Consider the following 19,592-nt stretch of genomic DNA (forward strand, 5'->3'; position numbering starts at 1 on the left):
GGATGCGAAGAGCTGATTCATTGGAAAAGACCCTGATGCTGGGAAAGATTGAGGGCAGGAGGAGAAGGGGACGATAGAGGATGAGATGGTTGGATGGCATCACTGAGTCAATGGACATGGGTTTGGGTGGACTCCGGGAGTTGGTGATGGACAGGGAGGCCTGGCGTGCTGCGGTTCATGGGGTCACAAAGAGTCAGACACGGCTGAGCGACTAAACTGAATTAAATAATAACAGCTGCTTATTTTTCTTCTTGACACCCGTCTCAATTAACAGCATATACAAGAACCTAATAATAATTGATTTAAATTAAAATTCAGCACTCATTTGAATCATAGATGTTCATTTCCTTCATTACTTGCAGTAGGGAATATTGCAATGTAGTGAGCACATACCTGCTTTGAGATTATGTAAAACAAGCTCAATATTAGGTTGTGTTTCTTATCATTATAACATTTTATCAACAATTAGAAGAATGTCTGACCTAGGCTTAGTACTCAACATATCAGTTAAGTAAGTAGAAAACTCATAATTTCATTTTATCATATTGGGGTTCTAGTCTTTAATAAACCATTGTTTTTCCTAGTTAATTCCTATTCCAAGTGATTTAATGACTAGACTTATTCTTTTGTTATTGACTTAATTCTCATCCTAGTGTTCTTTTTTCATATTTATATGCAGATTTTAGGTTTATAATTATTTTTGAATTGCAATTTTTATTTTAGTAATATATTTTGAGTGTAAAAGTGTAGATATATTTGACTTGTTTGTTAAATACAAACAGCAATACTGTTTTGGTGAATTCAATGATTTATTAAAGTCAGAAAATTTTCTCACTCTTTATACACACATAATATATACTTCTCTAGGTAGTAATACCTTTATACCTATAATTTTGGGCCTGCTATTAGGATTGGTCTTCAGAGAATTTTAGATTGAGAATTTTACTCTTTTAATACTTTCCTGAAGGAAAGTAGACCATTATTCATGTGTTATAAACACTGTATACCTGTGTCTCCTTTGGAAGAAAAAGTTGTGCACGAATCTTAGCTTGAAGTTTGCCATTCCTTTGTACACATATGCTGTTTCACACACATATATTTGTTTTATTTTCTCTCTCATTATTTCCCACCCCTGGAGGAAGACAGGGAGCTGAGTTATGTCCAATGATTTTGTCATAAAATGCTGTTCTTTTGTTCGCATCAAGTGGTTATCAACCCTGGTGAACGGCAGTGTGCCAAGGGACAGATACAATCATTCATGACTGACATTCTGCCTCGGACCTGCTGCCTCCTCTATTATTCTTCGTGTCAGATGCTTCCTAAAGACTCCTCATTTTTATTTTTTTCCCCATTGTTCTTCTAAGTTCACCCGTATGAACGTTTTTCTCCTTCAGGAACCAAATGTAGTGTGAAAGACAGCAGAAACAAGCCATCAACCACTAAGAAGGATATCACCTTCAGTATCATAGACTGGGAATTTTAATTGGGTTAGGCAGCCCTTTCTTTTAAGTGAGTAAGGACCTTGCAAGAATCATTCTGAATGTAACTTTGTAAGAATAATCAGCTCTATAGCCTAGTCCTTGTTATAAATAATTCTTCCTCCATTTTGTATCACCTAAGAGTTAAAATAACTATAGTAGGTCTCAGGAAATTATCTCTATGAGTGTAGTGACTCACTGTTGAGAGAATTTATCTGTTAGTCAATTTTTAAATGTTTATTATGACAAGCTCTGCAATTTATTTTTTTAATTTTTTTTTCAATATAAATTCATTTATTTTAATTGGAGGCTAATTACTTCACAATATTTTATTGGTTTTGCCATACATCGGCCACGGATGTACACATGTTCCCCATCCTGAACCCCCCTCCCATCTCCCTCCCCATACCATCCCTCTGGGTCATCCCAGTGCACCAGCCCCGAGCATCCTGTATCCTGCATCGAACCTGGACTGGCGATTCATTTCACAAACGATCTTATACATGTTTCAATGCCATTCTCCCAAATCATCCCACCCGCATCCTCTCCCACAGAGTCCAAAAGACTGTTCTATACATCTGTGTCTCTTTTTCTGTCTTGCATACTGCGTTGTCGTTACCATCTTTCTGAATTTCATATATATGCATTAGTATACTGTATTGGTGTTTTTCTTCCTGGCTTACTTCACTCTGTATAATAGGCTCCAGTTTCATCCACCTCATTAGAACTGATTCAAATGTATTCTTTTTAATGGCTGAGTAATACTCCATTGTGTATATGTACCACAGCTTTCTTATCCATTCATCTGCTGATGGACAGCTAGGTTGCTTCCATGTCCTGGCTATTATAAACAGTGCTGCGATGAACACTGGGGTACACGTGTCTCTTTCAATTCTGGTTTTCTCGCTGTATATGCCCAGCAGTGGGATTGCTGGGTCGTATGGCAGTTCTATTTCTAGTTTTTTAAGGAATCTCCACACTGTTCTCCATAGTGGCTGTACTAGTTTGTATTCGTGCCAACAGTGTAAGAGGGTTCTCTTTTCTCCATACCCTCTCCAGCATTTATTGTTTGTAGACTTTTGGATAGCAGCCGTTTTGACTGGCATGAAATGGTACCTCAGTTTTTACCTTTTCAGAGAATCTGAAATCCAGTAGAATTTTTATAAAGAGGCACTGAACCTATTTTCAGCTGGTACTAACAATTTAATGCAACGTCTTAATTCACCATTTTGAATTAAATATTTCACTGATTAAAAAGAAGCTTTTTTTAGTGCCTACATTATGCCAAACTCTGTCTTAGGCTTGGGAGATCTAGAGGTTAATAAGATAGAGAAAGCTCTTGTCCTCATGGACTTTAAATTGTGGGAAAGACAGACAGTGAATTACTGAAATAATTAAAATATAAGATAATATTGGAAAATGAGAAGTGAGAGTGCTATAAACATTAAAGCAGGGTGATGCAATGTGAGTGAGAACGAAACCCACCCTGAAGGTCCTATGAATGCTTCTCCAAGGTGACATTTGAAGATAAAAAGACAGTTGCTTATTTGGGGGGAAAAAAAAATACTTGTGTGTGTATATACATATACATACATATATATGTATATATCAGATTTGCGTGTGTATATGACTGAAAGAGAAACTAAACTTTCTCTCTTGTACAGTGTAAATGAAGTTGTGATTCTGGAATCCTGTTTCCCAGGAAACAGAAAGATCAGAATGATAAAAAGAAAAAAAAAGTGATTGTAAAAATTATATAACTTCAGCTTTATTCATCTCGATACTTTGCATTAAACTGCCTGCTTTGCCTGAGTCCCATGCTAGTTGCCTAAAACTTTAAAGAAAGTTATCAAGAAATAAATGTTTTGAATTTAAAGAAACATTACTCTACAAAACATGAGGACATATTGTTTAAAATGTTTTCAGTGAATATATGTCTAAAACCACACATGACTGTTCAGTGAATACATTAATCTAAACTTCAAAGTCATGTTGTTAGGACAGAAATCCTCTTGTAAATATAAGAGCCACTGGTTATAGATTTTACTCCCAGTATAACAGCCATTTGCAAGATATTTCTGTGGAATAGGTTTTATGCACTTTTAAAATAGTCTATGCTTGATATCATCCTATTTTTGAAAATTCAAAATAGGATTAAACTATATATAAATTTTAAACATTTGAAAATGTTTAGAATAGTAAAAAATATAAAATTCTAATATTTAATTTTTTAAGACTTACTATTTAGATGATTTAGAGAATTATATATATTGGGTTGGCCAAAAAATTCATTTGGGTTTTTTCATTAGAGCTTACACAGAAAAATCTGAATGAACTTTTTGGCCAGCCCAATATTTATCTGCTAGATACAGATATTATTCTAAACTGTAGCTATTCCTTTCCATTTAAAAAAAAGTATAAAAATATTTTATAATGGCTATGAAAGATTTTAATACTACATGGCATCATTAATAAATATTTTAATCTTGTCTAGAGTCAGAAGACAAAACTTGGCTGCAGTGCCAGTAATTAGGGCCAGACATGTATTAAATGACTTTTTTGTTGTTGTTTTTGGTTCAGAATTATTCCTGTATCACATTGCATCTTTTTTACCCTTTATTTGCTCAATGTGTTGGTATCCTGTATGTGCTTAATCTTTTGTAAGCATTATGTTTATTTAAGCATATTTTAAGTTTAAAAAATTGTTGAAGTTTCAAAAAGTATTAATAGCAGAAATAATTCATTACATGCCAAACACAGAAAATTTAACTGGAATATTTGGAATCTATGCTCTATTATCTTAAAAATGAATAAAGGTCAAATAATTTTTGTAGTTTTTATTTTTTCTGACTTTTCCAAATTTGACTTGATAATTTTTAGTTACTTTTAGCTATATAGACGATATATATTGACTGCAGCCATGAAATTAAAAGACGCTTACTCCTTGGAAGGAAAGTTATGACCAACCTAGATAGCATATTCAAAAGCAGAGACACTACTTTGCCAACAAAGGTTCGTCAAGTCAAGGCTATGGTTTTTCCAGTGGTCATGTATGGATGTGAGAGTTGGACTGTGAAGAAGGCTGAGCACCGAAGAATTGATGCTTTTGAACTGTGGTGTTGGAGAAGACTCTTGAGAGTCCCTTGGACTGCAAGGAGATCCGACCAGTCCATTCTGAAGGAGATCAGCCCTGGGATTTCTTTGGAAGGAATGATGCTCAAGCTGAAACTCCAGTACTTTGGCCACCTCATGCGAAGAGTTGACTCATTGGAAAAGACTCTGATGCTAGGAGGGATTGGGGGCAAGAGGAGAAGGGGATGACAGAGGATGAGATGGCTGGATGGCATCACTGACTCGATGGACGTGAGTTTGAGTGAACTCCGGGAGTTGGTGATGGACAGGGAGGCCTGGCGTGCTGCGATTCATGGGGTTGCAAAGAGTCGGACATGACTGAGTGACTGATCTGATCTGATACATTTATATATTTTTAAATTGTGTATATTAAATGTTTTAAAGTTCTGTTTTGTTTCTAGATTAATTTTATACTAATAATTTTTTGTATGGCTCACCTCTATTAAATGATTACCATTATAGGGTAAGTGCCCCCTCTCTTTTGACCTTCTTATTCCTGGTGTCTAATGTCATATATGGCAAATGTATGAGCATCAAATGTTTGATGAATATATGGAAGACTATCTGAATAAGTCAATAAATAAATCTCCATTGCACATTTGAATTGGCTACTTTTGATATTTAAGGGGACATGATTTGATATGTTATATCCAGAGTTGAATGAGAGCAAATATATTAAAATGATATACTACAGTAACCCATCAACAGGTCAATCCATTAACCCTCATTTTCTTTTCCTATCATATAAAATTAGAACAAATATATTAATTAATTCTCATTTATTAGAAGGCCTGCTGTCAGAGTAAAGAAATGATGTGCATTTTATTGGTTAAAGTGATCACACAACCTTCTTTGGTGGCATTTGTTGGAAAACCCTTTTGGTGATTGGCATAGTATAGAAGTGGTTCTATAAACTTCTGCAACTAACAGGACAAATTAGCAATATATTCCCAGGTGGCTCAGTGGGAAAGAGTCTGCCTGCCAGTGCAGGAGACACAGAAGATGTGGTTCAATCCCAGGGTTGGAAAGATTCCCCTGGAGGAGGAAATGGCAACCCACTCCAGTATTATTACCTGGTTTCATGGACAGATGAGCCTGGCTGTCTACAGTCCATGGGGTCCAAAAGAGTTGGACATGACTGAGCACTGAGCTTGAATTAAGTTTGCAAATTAAAAGAGACTTATATCATTATCTATGCATGTTATGCTGTTGTCAAACACTTTCTACTTTAATCTTTAATTTAACTAATCATTCCTTTGATTCCAAATCGCTAAGACATTGGTGATAGTCAGAGACTAACCTTGAAAAAGCTTCTCTTCCTTAATCATTAGAAAGATATGAATTTTCATTAATTAGGTGTGAATTTCTCATCCCCTTCAATGCAGAAGCTACAGGAGTTTCTGGGTGTAAAAATTTGTTTGTTATTTTGGGGAGGATGTTGAAAGATCTATCTGTGTACTGTTGGTTGTTTTACAAAGTTAATTTTAGAGTAACTAATACAGAATTCCACTTTCTCTCTGTAATTCCCCAGAAGAGATGCTTGACTGATTGATCTGTGCCTCCCTCAACAGAATGAGGTGTCAGCCACCTCATTTATTAACATTAGTTTCCCAAAAGGGTAAGACTATAAATGTGTAACTCCTTTGGATCTCCTCTTCAAGCATTTCTTTTTTTTTGTTCAGTCCATATATTTTTTAAAAAGATCTGTAAAATATGTATTTCAGTTATATGCTATAAATCAGTTGGAACATCTTATTTGATTTTCTAGATGCCATTCCATTAAATATTCTCCTCTATTCCACCTTTTTGATTATAAGTTTCAGTGACCAAGTTTACTTGTGAATTTGTCATAAAAACACAGTATTAGACCCTGAACTATTAATTTTGGGGACATCAACATAATTATATATATTTTCTGTTTTTCTTTGCTATATATCCATTGCTATGATTTGTTAACCTTGAATTCCCAATAAGGACTATGCCCAGAATAGCAAAGAGCAACACATGCAGTTTAAGCCTTGTCCTTGTGATCAACTGACTTACATTCTAGTTTACTGTTAACATCATTTTTTTGCTGTTGTTATTGTTAAGATTATGCAATATGTCACATTATGTCTTGTCATGTCATGTTATACTTGGATTATTCATCTATTAGAATATTGTACTCCTAGCAGACCAAACTTTGACATTCAGAGTATTACTAATTTGGGTTCTTGAACTTTTTAATCAATAGAAATTGATAAGAGGGCAGACAAGAAATTCAACCAAGATTTCATTGGGACTCGTGCTACAGCATCAGGGAGCAAAAACAAGCGCCAGCTTCCCTTGCTTGGGTCCCTTAAGTGGGCTGAGGAATGGCGTGGGGGGTCTGCCCACGCCCTTGGTGGTACTGTTGTGCAGGAATCATGCACCGTCCCTGCTTTTGCTCCTGGCACCTCAGAAGTGGCAGTTGGGTTTTAGTCTTTGTGTAGCTTGTTCATAATTTACTCCACCTGTGCATGGGTACAGTTATTTTTAGTCCCTTGTAGTTTCTTTATATTCCCTTGGCCAAGGAAACGTTTGTCTTGAGGGGAGATGTTTAAATGTTTTCTTAGACAATTAATTTTTCCTTTACAATTTGAAGAATTTGCTCTAAAATACTGTTAAGCCTTATGTAATAATCATAGTAGAATTTTATAAATAGCCAAAATCATATAATCATCTAATAGAATTTTTGAAATACCATCTTAGAAGTGATCACTTTCCATTCACTTCACAATATCTTATATCTATCAGGGATCTGTGATTTCTCCCACCTGTTCCTCCTTTCTTCTCTCTTTTCTCTTTCCTTAAGTTATTTCAGGTCTGTAAGTTATTTCAGATCTGTAAAGAAAGGTATTGGGCTGGACAAAAAATTTCATTTGGGCTTTTCATAAGATGTTATGGAAAAACCGTAATGAACTTTTTGGCCAACCCAATACAGTATCAATGATTAAAGAATGTGCATAGAAGATTGGCGGGCAGGGTACCTAGAGCAGTAAAACCAGGGCTTCAGTAAACTGTTCAGACTCCATCAACTATCCATTGAGAACTCTGCATGCAAGCAAGAAGAAGTGGAATTAATTGAGTATTCACTTGCTAATAATGATGTCTCTGAAAATATTGAAACAAGTTTACAAGTCTTGCTCATATTTCTTTTGGGAATACATTAATAGATTAATGGGCCTCTGTTTCAATGGGGTAAAGTATACCATGACTATTATCAGCTTTTTAATCAGTTTTCACTGGTCAAATGCTCGTGTTCTAAATAATTGGTGTTTTTTCCTTCTTTTGTGTTAAATTATTTGCCTAATGCAAACTTCTTTATCTTTAGACAGAGAAAGGACTATCAAAAGTATGGGAAGAAAATAATCAGAACTCTGGTGATCGCTGGCAAAAGGCTGTCATCCTTCTAGGAAAGTTAAGGAATTTCGAAGTCATATTTCAAGGTCTCCGTACACGGGATCTGGGAGGAGGAGCTGCAATTGATGACATTGAATTTGAAAACTGCATGACTGGTAAGTTTCTGGAAGGCTCTGCTGTTTGGAAGCACACATAAAACCTAGCCATTTATCTTTGCTTCATGTTTATAAAATGTTCTTCAACTGCATGAACTTCATGTTCTGTATGTACATAAAAATCAATTGAAAGAGATGATTTTATGATGGTTGAATTTACAGTTCCATGTTAAGAGATAACAGTTTCTCCATCTTTTGATTGTAAAGATAATTCCTCTCTTCCTTCTATGTTATCGTCTTTTTCTAACATGTAGGAGTGTTTTTCTTTGAATTTATTTTTCAACACAATTTAAACCATAAGCCTAATATTCACATACATTTATGTAATTAATTTTAAATGAACCAGTAGAAAGGGTTAGAAAATAGGAAGTTAGTGGCGATATAAGAAGTATATACAACTAGGCATAATTCAAGCAGAACTTAAACTGAGAGCTATACTTAAGGCATCTAAAAGGCTACTCTAGCCAGTGAACAATACTTTGAAAAATATGTTATCATTTATCACACTTCTAAATCTGAAGCATAATTATACTTAGATTCTCTTTATGAAACTACACAGAAAAGGTCAAAAATAATTATAAATATATTTGTACAGTTTCACAACTTCAAAGTTTCTTTCTGAGAAGTTATTCCATCTGATTTACGAAATAGTACAGTGTGGTATGTCCTGCCCATGAAAGATACGCCTTCTGCGGTTTCCTATGCTGGTTCCCTTGGAGGCAAGCCCCTGGGACTGAAGAGCTAAACCTGAGTGCTGCTTAATTCCGTTGCTGCTTTCATATTAAAATATCACTTCACTGAGACATTTTGAAAATATGACTTTGGTTTTTGGTGCTGTTAGAGCATTTGCTTTCTTTATGAAAAGCCTTCTGCTTAGATGTCAGTCTTTTATTGAGTCCCCCACCCCTCTGCTGTGTTTCCAGCAAAGGCCACTGAGACTCAGCTATTATATGTATACACATACACATACATACATACACACACACACACACACACACACACACACACACATACATATTACATAAAAGCAGAATGTATGCACCCTAGGTAATCTAGGGAGCAGAGAATCTGAAAACAGGGTTTGGGTGTGGAGGTGTTTGGAAGAGGATTCCTGGACCACAGAAAATGGGATCTGAAAATATAATCATGAAAAGGTATCTTAGAAGTTAGAATGTGCTTCTTTAGTGCTTTTCTAGTAACTTCCTAGTAATATGCTAAATTTCCATTATAGTTTGTTACTCAATTTATAAGTGATTCTGGCAAGTTCCAAAGGAGAAACTCTTCAAAGCTTTATCTAAGATTTTTAGAAAGAAGCTTTTATTAAACAGGAGAGATTCTTTTCCTCTCAAGGGAAACAGAATGATTCTTGGATGGGTTGATTCAGTGCAGAAAAAAATTTGAGAGTTATTATTCCAGTTTTGCCAAGTTTCATGTTGAAGTTCTTTTTGTTCTTCTCTTAAAGTCCTGTGAAAATTTACATGGTTATAATGCATTCAAGTCAATTGAACATTCATTCACCTTACTAATACTTTATTGTCTTATATTTAGTGATATAGTACTTTTAAGTCTTTCTATGTCATAAATAAAGAGGCAATTTTGGTTAATTGTAGTGAATATGGTCAATTGTATGTCAAATATATTTTAGGAAGAAGTAACCGTTTTTTAAATAGCCAGGCTGTTGCATATGTCTGGAACTAAAAAAAAAGCAATAATTTTTTGGTTTTCTTAGTTTTAAACTGTATGCCAATAAAATGAGGCCTGTGAAAAATCAGTAATAAGAAGCAAATTAGTGTATACATTGATCTAGGTTGTTTTCTACTATTGCTAATTTAGAAGAGAATGGTATTTGACAAAACATCAGAGACACAGTGTAGAATGGTGGTTAGGAAGAAGGAGTGGAGTCAAACTACCTGGGCATGGAACCTGGCTCTACCACTGACCGACTTGCTGCTGCTGCTGTTGCTGCTGCTAAGTCGCTTCAGTCGTGTCCGACTCTGTGCGACCCCATAGACAGCAGCCCACCAGGCTCCCCTGTCCCTGGGATTCTCCAGGCAAGAATACTGGAGTGGGTTGCCATTTCCTTCTCCAATGCATGAAGGTGAAAAGCGAGAGTGAAGTTGCTCAGTCCTGTCTGACTCTGAGCGACCCCATGGACTGCAGCCTACTGGGCTCCTCTGTCCATGGGATTTTCTAGGCAAGAGTACTGGAGTGGGGTGACATCGCCTTCTCTGACTGACTGACTTGGGTGAGCTTATTTCACTTTTCCTCAGTTTCTTCATCAATAAAATGGGTACAATAGTAATAGCACTTCTGTCATAGATTTCTGTGAATACTGTTACTATACATAAATTGCTTAGAATACTCTTGACACACAGTAAAAAATTTGTGTGTTGCATTGTATTGTTTTACCCATCATCATTAATATTAACTATGTCATATTTTTAAATGGTACTTTATTGCTCTATTAAGAAACCAGTTTCAGACCCTATGCAAATAGGTCACCATAAAATCTATCATGGAACTGATTCCCATTTGAGATAAATAACTTAAAAAATGACTTCATACTCATTTATCTTATCATTTTCTGCCAGTTACAATGGAACACATACTGTCTGATGCCATTTATATGAAATGCCCAGAATAGGAGGTATATAGAGACAGAAAACAGATTTCACCTACTTTTAGAATCATTGGGACCAAGGGATCTGTGGTTAAGTCTGTGGGGCTGGAGCAGTCTAAACCCCAGGAACACTCAAAATTGATCCACCAGGATTCCCTTTCAGGACAGCAGCCCACATTCAAAAACAAAGCAAGAAATGAACAAACAAAAACACCACTGGGAGTGAAGTCAAAATTGAACAGGGAAAGGTGAAGAACAGAAAAGACTAACATCAGAGAGTTGGAGGGACATAGATCCATAAAATTTTGAAAAGCACATCATTATTTTTTTATGTGTATAGAGTATATAGACATAATTCTTCCTAGAGTCGTAACAGTGTCTCTGAGATTTTTCTAGGACTTTTTGAAAACTCTGGAATCTATGCATACTTTTTAAATTTCAAAATTAACGAGAACAAAGTTTTAAATTGATTAAGAGTGAAAGAGGAGAAAGTAGAGGCTATAGATGAGCTATATTTGATGGTTATCTACTTTACCTACAGATAAGAAAACTATTTCAGCTTCATGTCTACTTTTTACCTTCCATTCAAAAACACATAACTTGGTTTACTAAGTAATATTTCGTACATGGCCAACATAAAGCTAGATATATACCCATTATTTCTTTGTATTCAGAACACATCATGGTGCTACCTCCAATTAACTGTCAAAATTATTATATTTTTTTAACAGAAAAATAAAAGAATAGGTCTATCTTTGCTGTGTGCAGGGACACATTAAGAAGCATACCTCCTTTTTGGACAAGTTAACATAGAACCTAGTAGCATACTCATTTTTTTAAAAAATGACTGTTAATGAATTTGATATTTTCTCTTTTTAAATTCAACTTGATTTAGAAACTATTTGTACAAAAATCTTATAAAACACAACCACCATTCTATAACACAGAAAAGTAGAAAGGGAATTCATATAGTGACAAAAGAAATATTCCATCAGTGTAACTTATAAAAGTGGCAATTCAAAATTTAAATGGTTACTCAATTTTGGATCAATATTATTAAGTACAATCATTTATTATGCACAGTCATTCAGCTGATACTTATTGAGCTGACTATTAATACTAAATATCAGTTATGTCAATTTTGCAGTAAGAACGCTAGGTGCAAATCCTAGTTTGACCACTTGCTATCTACTCTGTGGTTTCAGGCGAGTTTCAAAATCTTCCTTTGTATTCTTTTCCTCAGCCAGAAAATGGTAGGAATACTGCTTCCATCTCAAAGAGCTCTTACAAGGATTAAATCATTTTTTAATCCTTTAAAATCCTTAAAAAAAAATCCTTTAAACAAATTCTTTGAAGAATATGTGGGGCATAAAAAACACTGAATATTTGTTGGCTACAAGTATAGATGAACAACAGTGACAAAAAGCTTGACATTGTTCCAGGCACGACACCTTCTGTATCAACGCTTAAAAGCTGGTTCGGCCCATTCCATGTTCAGTGGGTCTTTATCGCTCAGCTACTAGGCTACAGAAAACTCCAGTGAACTATGTCCATCTTTCTGAAGCAGGGCTGAACCGCCTGTGGCTCACAGTGTTTGGCTTTCCTGACTTTCCTTTTCCCCTTTCAGTACCCTTTCCTGATGCCCGGCATTTCCTCCCCTCCCCTGTGTGCCCCTCCTGTGTCTTCTGCTGCCAGCACTGCCCTGCGAGCAGTCTCTAAGACACTGGTAAGCCCAGGACCTTGGGATAGGAGCCAGTAACAGTATAAAATGCTGCCTTTTCCACTGAAAAGTCTAAAAGATCCAATTGAATGATGACCAGTTTTCCATTGAAGGAAAAGAAGGAAATAATTCAGGGATTGCAAATGCTTCCAGAAGTCAACAAAGTCTTCTAAGTAGACAGGAGCCCAGTAGCTACACCGTCTCTCTCTTAATTCATATAGAGGAAAACACCTCATGCTCCCCCAAATAATCCTAAATGTGAAAGGAAGGAAGCAACCTTGGGGAGAAAGTAAGAGAAGATAGCATCATTATAATATCAGATATCTAGTACATGGTCTTCTCACATCACCTTAAAAGATTATAACGACTCTCACACCTTTTGTTTTCCCCCTTAAACACTGTATGTATGACTCCTCAGTGTCCTGTAAGCAGTAATTGATTTGGAGTGAAAAATAGTGGTTTGATGCTAATGATTTCAGCGCAGCCTCACTCGGAATTCAAATTGAACTTGGGAGATCACAAAATAGTGATTACTCTATATAGAGTTCACATTTACATAAATCTATACACACTACCCTGTGGAGTGACTTTAAAACTTCGCTTCTTCACTAAGTTAATCTGAAAAACTGTATTTCTGCTCAACACAGGAGTGTTCCAAGTAATTTTCTCTTATAGTAAATGTCAGAAAAGGGAAAAAAGGGAAGATGATAGTCAGTAGAAAAAAGTATTAAATATCTCACCATAGTGAAATAATTAAAAGTGACTTTTATTTTTAATAACTAATGGCTAGATAATATGTAGTGCTTTATAATGTAAGAGTACGTAAAAGATGAATGAATGAGTGGATGGATGAATGGGTGGATGGATCAATAGATGGACAGACAGATGGATTAATAGAAAACATTTATTCAAATCTTATTATATTTGAAAAATCAGAAAAGAGCCTTCATTGAGTTACAGTCTACTGGCAGAAGCAGACAATAAGCAAAGAAATATGTAATATTGTGTCATGTGGTACTGGGTACTATGAATGCTATAGGGAGAAAGTGTTGGAGAATTATTACCCAGATTAGAGTAGTCAAAGTAATCTCTGAAAGTTACAGATGGGCAAAGGCTTGAATGTACTAAGAGTCAACCACATGGGATTTCCCTGGTGGTCCAGTGGTTAAGACTCTGTTTCAAATGCAGGGGCCATGAGTTCAATCCCTGGTCAGGAAACTATGTTCTGACATGCCTCACAACATGGCCAAATATTAAAAAAACAAAGGCAATCACACCAACACCCTGGGGAAAAGCACTCCAGGCCTCAGGCACAATAAGGCAGACTCACTGGGAGGGAATGCATTCCTGAAGCAGAAGGAAGTGTGGGGAGATGGCAGTGACCCTCAGGATGCAGAGCTTTGTCCTCAGCTGCTTTGTGCTACGATCATCTCACAGCCCAGAGGGGAAGCGAGCAGACTCTGGAGTCAGCCTTCCTAGGTTTAAATTCTGTCTCTGCCACTTAGTTGCTGTGTGACCTTGAATAAGCACTTATCAACTCTTTACCTCAGTTTTTTATGGCAATGAAAATCAGACCTACTTTATAGGGCAATTTGTGAGGATTTAGCAAGTTAATATGTGCCAGAAGCTTTGAACAGTAACTCTGTGTGGTAATTACTCAGTAAATGTTAGACATGATTATCATTGAAATCCTCACTATTATGTTTAATTTAATCATCACTGCAACTCTGGAAAATCGAGGGATCCAGAGGTTATACTAAATAATTCCAACCAGCTTGATTTCTTTACTGATGCTTAATGGCACAGAAACAACCATATTGAACCATAACAGCAGAGAGTACTGCTAAAATCATGATGAATACTCTGGAGTAAAAGCAGTCGTGCAACACCTGCCACATCTAGTTTGTCAATAATTTCAAATGCTCTTGGAAGAAAGGCAGTATCAGACATATCACTTGTACTCCTAACAGTGGTGTGTTTTAGTAACACTTGAAATATTTTCAACATTATAAATCCTGTTTTTTAAAAAATTTCATGTTCAACCAGTCTTCATTGTTACAGACTTGTTTTATTTTGGATTCAGAATATTTTTCAGTAAGATGAGGGAGGGAAACACACTTTGTGAACAAATGTTATAGGACTTGAATGAGATTAAATTCACAGCAGTTTCTTTATCTGATTATATACGACTGTTCTCTTTTTAGGTTTTCTTAAACTGCAATGCACCTTTATGCGTAAAGCTAAAAATTTCTGCGAAGAATTGATATAATTTGTTAAACATATTCTGTGTGTCAGAGCCAATTCATATCTTTAAATTAAACCTGATACTTTATATTGAACTTTATCTGTTGGCTGGTGAAATGTCCAGTGCTTCTCAAGCAGTTCTGAAAAAGACTATGAAAAAGTACTTGAAGTAACTACTTTACATTTCTGCAAATATCCTTTATGGGTTAACAAAAAGTATCAAGGTCATACTTGAAAATTTTTGTTATAATTAATATATATCCTGATTATATTCCTCTCCCAACTTACATATCAATAAGATATCCATCCATCCATAAATGCATATTTTACTAAGCATGTACTTTATACATTATGCAGAAGTTAAACATTTTGACTTTTCAAAGAAAGGTAACTAGTTTTTATCTACTCAAAAATGTTTCTTTATCAAAAGGGAATAATGCTGATCTCCATTCATTTATGAACAAATACTACAAACTTTTTAAACCTACCATTGTGCATTAGAGATATTTACTGTTTTGATATATCCATTGTCTCCCCCGAGTGTCCCTGAACCTTTCAGATAGGTAGACCCGTGTAAAAAAGAGGTGGCCAGAGTGCTGTGAGGATGTGAAATGTCATTTCCAGGCTGAAGCATTTCCAAGCTGTTGCACAGCCCACCTGGTCTGCTGCTGCTGTGGCTGAGGATGCCTCATTTTCTAGGCAATGTGTCTACATCTGCCTGGTCCCCTTGAGTTTGCAGAGAAAAATCCCTACTTTCCACTTGTTATAGACCTAGATAGCAAAGTGACCAAAAAAAAATGATGTTTTTGAGATTTGGAGATTTTTTTAAGTTTCATATAATCTAGTCAGATCTAATGAACATATCATGTATTTTCCTGTGTTAAATTCAGTAATATTTTTTTACAGTTAGGGCTATTCTATAAAAAATACATTTACCGTTCCTATAGTAAAACTTTAAATATGTTAAGAGAGAACATCCACACCATTCCTGAGTCCAGTCTTATGAGGAGAGAGGTCATAAAATTAAGTTGACACTAAGCAAAGTTCAAAACCAAGAGGTGGAGAGACTCCTTGTGGCATCAACCCTCTCATTCCGGACATTGAGAGCAGTCCGCTCACTTTGCCTCACTGCTTGAATTAATTTTAGCCACGCCTCAGGGAAGAAGTCTCCTTATTATAGTCAGCCAACAACAGTATTCTTCATTAACTCTGAGAGCCAACTTATTTGTTTCTTGTAAAATCAGGGAATAGATTCTTATTCCTGATTCCGTGTCCATGTTTTAGACAATAGGACTAAGTAATTGAGTTTATTATATCTTTAATCAGTTATTTTAAATTAAAAAATCAAAGCCATGAATGGATCTAATTATTTTAATGTTGCATTCAAGTCAACCATTTATTACGTACCTAGAAAATATCAAATCTTAATTTATCTTTTAATAAATTTGATATAATTAGCACTTCAGTGTCAAAGTCTACATATAAAGATGTAGCTATAATCGTATCATCATGACAAACTGAATATTATAATTAATGTGATTGTACTTGATTATAATAAAGCACAATAATATAACTTGGTTTGTTCATAATATTAAGACAATATAATTACTTGAACATACATTTTAGTAAGCCTTCAATAACCCTTGAAATATCCATAAGTTCAAATGAAGACTACTGTAGATCTGAATACTAACATCTTCCTCAATTCATGCAATTTCTAATTAGAATTTGTTTCAATTACAATGAACATTTCCCCGCTTAATATCTATTAGGTCAGTAAGACCATTGCTTAGAGAATTTGTAATAGTATGGCATTTCAATTTTTACTGAATTGTATTTTTGCTAATTTCTAATCAAAATGAATATTAATGTTTATGAAACTTCCATTTTACACTGGTATATATATGTGTATATTTATATATTTTTTAATTTCCATTACACAGTTGAAAGGTAAAGTCTTCAGTCCTGAAACAAATGTATTTATATAAGATATGCAAGATAGAAGTGTATGCAAAGTAAGTAGATGTGGAACTCAAATTTATATCCAGTTAGTTCAAACATAAATAGGTTTCAACAAAATCCATAGGTGTTTACACATGTACAAATATTAGGCCAGGACCAGAAACTAATTTTTTGTCTATTTGATGAAACACACACACATATACATGCATAAGTACATACATATACACAGAGGCAAGCATGAGTTTATGCAAAAACCTTGTAATTTGGATAATCATACAAAAGGGCTTATGGGAAAACAGGATTGGGACAAGCCAGTATAAGCAGAGATACCTAAGTTATACAGTGCTAGTATAATATAGCAACCATAGTAAAAATACAGGCACAGTTTAAAACATTTTAAAAACCCTAATCAAGGAATCCTAATAGAGGAACTTTTCAGCAAATGTGCTGCTTTACCTAAAAAGGTGTGTGGGGTAGGATGCAAGGAATCTTGATGAACGGGTGGTGTGAAAAAGAGTTTAAGGCTTTTGGATTATGGAGACATGAGAAAGTGACAAAAGAAAACAAACGAGAGCGTGTGGAGAAACAGAGCAAAGAAACGTGGGATGAGGTACATACCTAACAGCCCTGTATTTTTTTGTTGCTCTCGGCTGAGCTGTGATAGAGTACTTCCCTCTCTTCCACTATGCCTTCTCTGCAGAAGACTTTATCATAGAGGGAAAAATAATGTAGGAATCCATACAAATTGTGTGCTGTATTGACTTAATTCCTTCATTGTTTAGCTGCATACAAACTTCATTATTTTACAGAAACCTGCACTGCATACATGAGCATCAACACAATGAAAGGAAGCTAATATATTTTGAACACCTAGCATTGTGGGTGGCATGGTGAAACCAGACCCAGTGCATACATAATGTCTTTTAAGACAGGAATAGGATATTTAATACAGAAGAAGTTCTTGAGGGATTTGAGCAAAATGAGTCAAACAAATTGTTTGGAAAGTTGCCTCAGAGGAGTTGGGAAATACAGTTTTAAATTGTTGATTAAATGGTCAGGAAGGAGTTCAGCAGAAAAACAAGTGTGGTTTGAATTTCTTTCCACTCATTTACTCCTTGGGCTGTCAGTCTTTATACATCCTCATGATCATTTCTGAGAAGTCTCTAGGTTAACTAGGTCTAGTTTAATCGCCAAAAACATCAAACATAAAGAGTTCATTTAAGGACACAAGGAATCTCAGGAAACCCAAGCTCAGGAGAGCAGTCCAGCTTCAGGAAGATTCTAAAACCAAGGATTGGAAAGAGGGAAATTGAGCTGTAATCTTTCTGTGCTTCTTTGCTTCCCTCTGTGTCTGTTTTGGGCTTTTCTACTGTGTAACCAGCTTTCTTTGCTTCACCATATATGGCAAAAAATGTTACTACACCACAGGATTCAAGAGCCTCAAAACACCATTGCAGAGACCCATTAGTTACATTTTTTAGTTCTCTGGTAGGTGACTCCAACTGACCTATCTTGGGTCAAATAGCCATCTTCAGACCAGTTAAGTAATCTGATGTTAGAGACATGTGCAAACATGCCTGCTGAGCCCCCACTTTGGTGACCCATGTGTCCAGGTGAATGATGGGGAGTCATCAGATGAAGGGAGTGGAGTAAACAGGTCCACTCTTGGCTCATTGATCATGTATTCTTAGAATAGTATTCATTCAACAAATATGAATACAATGCCTCCACAAATAAGTACACAGATGAGTTACTTATTCCAGTGGATGGCTAGTCTGATGGCATAGGTGAAAAGTAATTAGCTAGAGTATTGCCATAGAAATAGAGAAGGGGAGATTGCTGTATGAGGTATTGGCAAGGGAGATGGTAGTTCAGGATGAATGCTTTAGCTCTAGTCATAATATCTCCCTCCCAGCTGGCAAGAAAAAAAATAAGGTGGAAGAAAAAGACAAAGAGCCCATACCAGCTGTTCTTTAAAAACTTTTCTTGAAGCTGATGTCTTAAAATTCCACTTATAACTAATTAGTCAAAATTTTGTTTCATAATCAAATCATAAGGAAAGTCAGGAAATATGTTTATTCAAAACTAAGGAAAAGGAAAGGGATGGATATTTGTTTAGAGAATGACTAGCCTACCACACTCCAGCACTCTTGCCTGGAAAATCCCATGAATGGAGGAGCCTGGTGGGCCGCAGTCCATGGGGTCGCCAAGAGTCGGACACGACTGAGCGACTTCACTTTCACTTTTCGCTTTCATGCATTGGAGAAGGAGATGGCAACCCACTCCAGTGTTCTTGCCTGGAGAATCCCAGGGACGGGGGAGCCTGGTGGGCTGCCGTGTATGGGGTCGCACAGAGTCAGACACGACTGAAGCGACTTGGCAGCAGCAGCAGCAGCCTACCACAAGTTCCTACAGACAATATCCCAGCCTAAAGGTATACAGAATGATGAATTTAATATATATTGTCAATAAGAATGATTAATAAAATGCAAATTTCCACTGGCAACCCTTCATTGTTTTCTCTGTTTCTTCTCATGCTATCTGTTAAGGTTCCTTATTGCTCAGTTCTTCTCAGTCTTTGGCCATATTTCCCTTGTCACCATAATTCAACACATTAAACCTTTCTTAACCTCCTACCTTTTCCATCTAGATTGCTTTCCCTTTTTAGTTTAGGTGAATTATCTATATTTTTAAATCCTCATTGCCCACTGTTTTTCATTAAATTTCTGTTAAAGAATTTTTTCCTAATTTAGTAGGTGAAATGGTATATCTACATCTGTACTTAATAATGCACATAATTTTTTTTTTTTTTTTTTACTAAAATGCCTGTTATTGGTCATTCACATTTCTTCTTTTGAGATTTGCCTATTCCTTTTCTTGTCAAAAATTTGTTTTGAGCT

General features: G+C 35.7%; 1 protein-coding gene across 1 annotated transcript in view; it reads left to right on the plus strand.

The window, feature by feature from the left end:
• MALRD1 (MAM and LDL receptor class A domain containing 1) overlaps positions 1-19,592 on the plus strand; it is a 573,786-nt gene that overhangs the window by 338,632 nt on the left and 215,562 nt on the right. The window contains exon 30 of the mRNA XM_055545367.1: positions 7,963-8,146. Coding sequence (XP_055401342.1) covers positions 7,963-8,146 — 184 coding nt within the window. The remainder of the gene's footprint in view (positions 1-7,962; positions 8,147-19,592) is intronic.

This window comes from Bubalus kerabau, chromosome 13, assembly GCF_029407905.1.
Source record: "Bubalus kerabau isolate K-KA32 ecotype Philippines breed swamp buffalo chromosome 13, PCC_UOA_SB_1v2, whole genome shotgun sequence".
NCBI classification, from domain to species: Eukaryota; Metazoa; Chordata; class Mammalia; order Artiodactyla; family Bovidae; genus Bubalus; species Bubalus kerabau.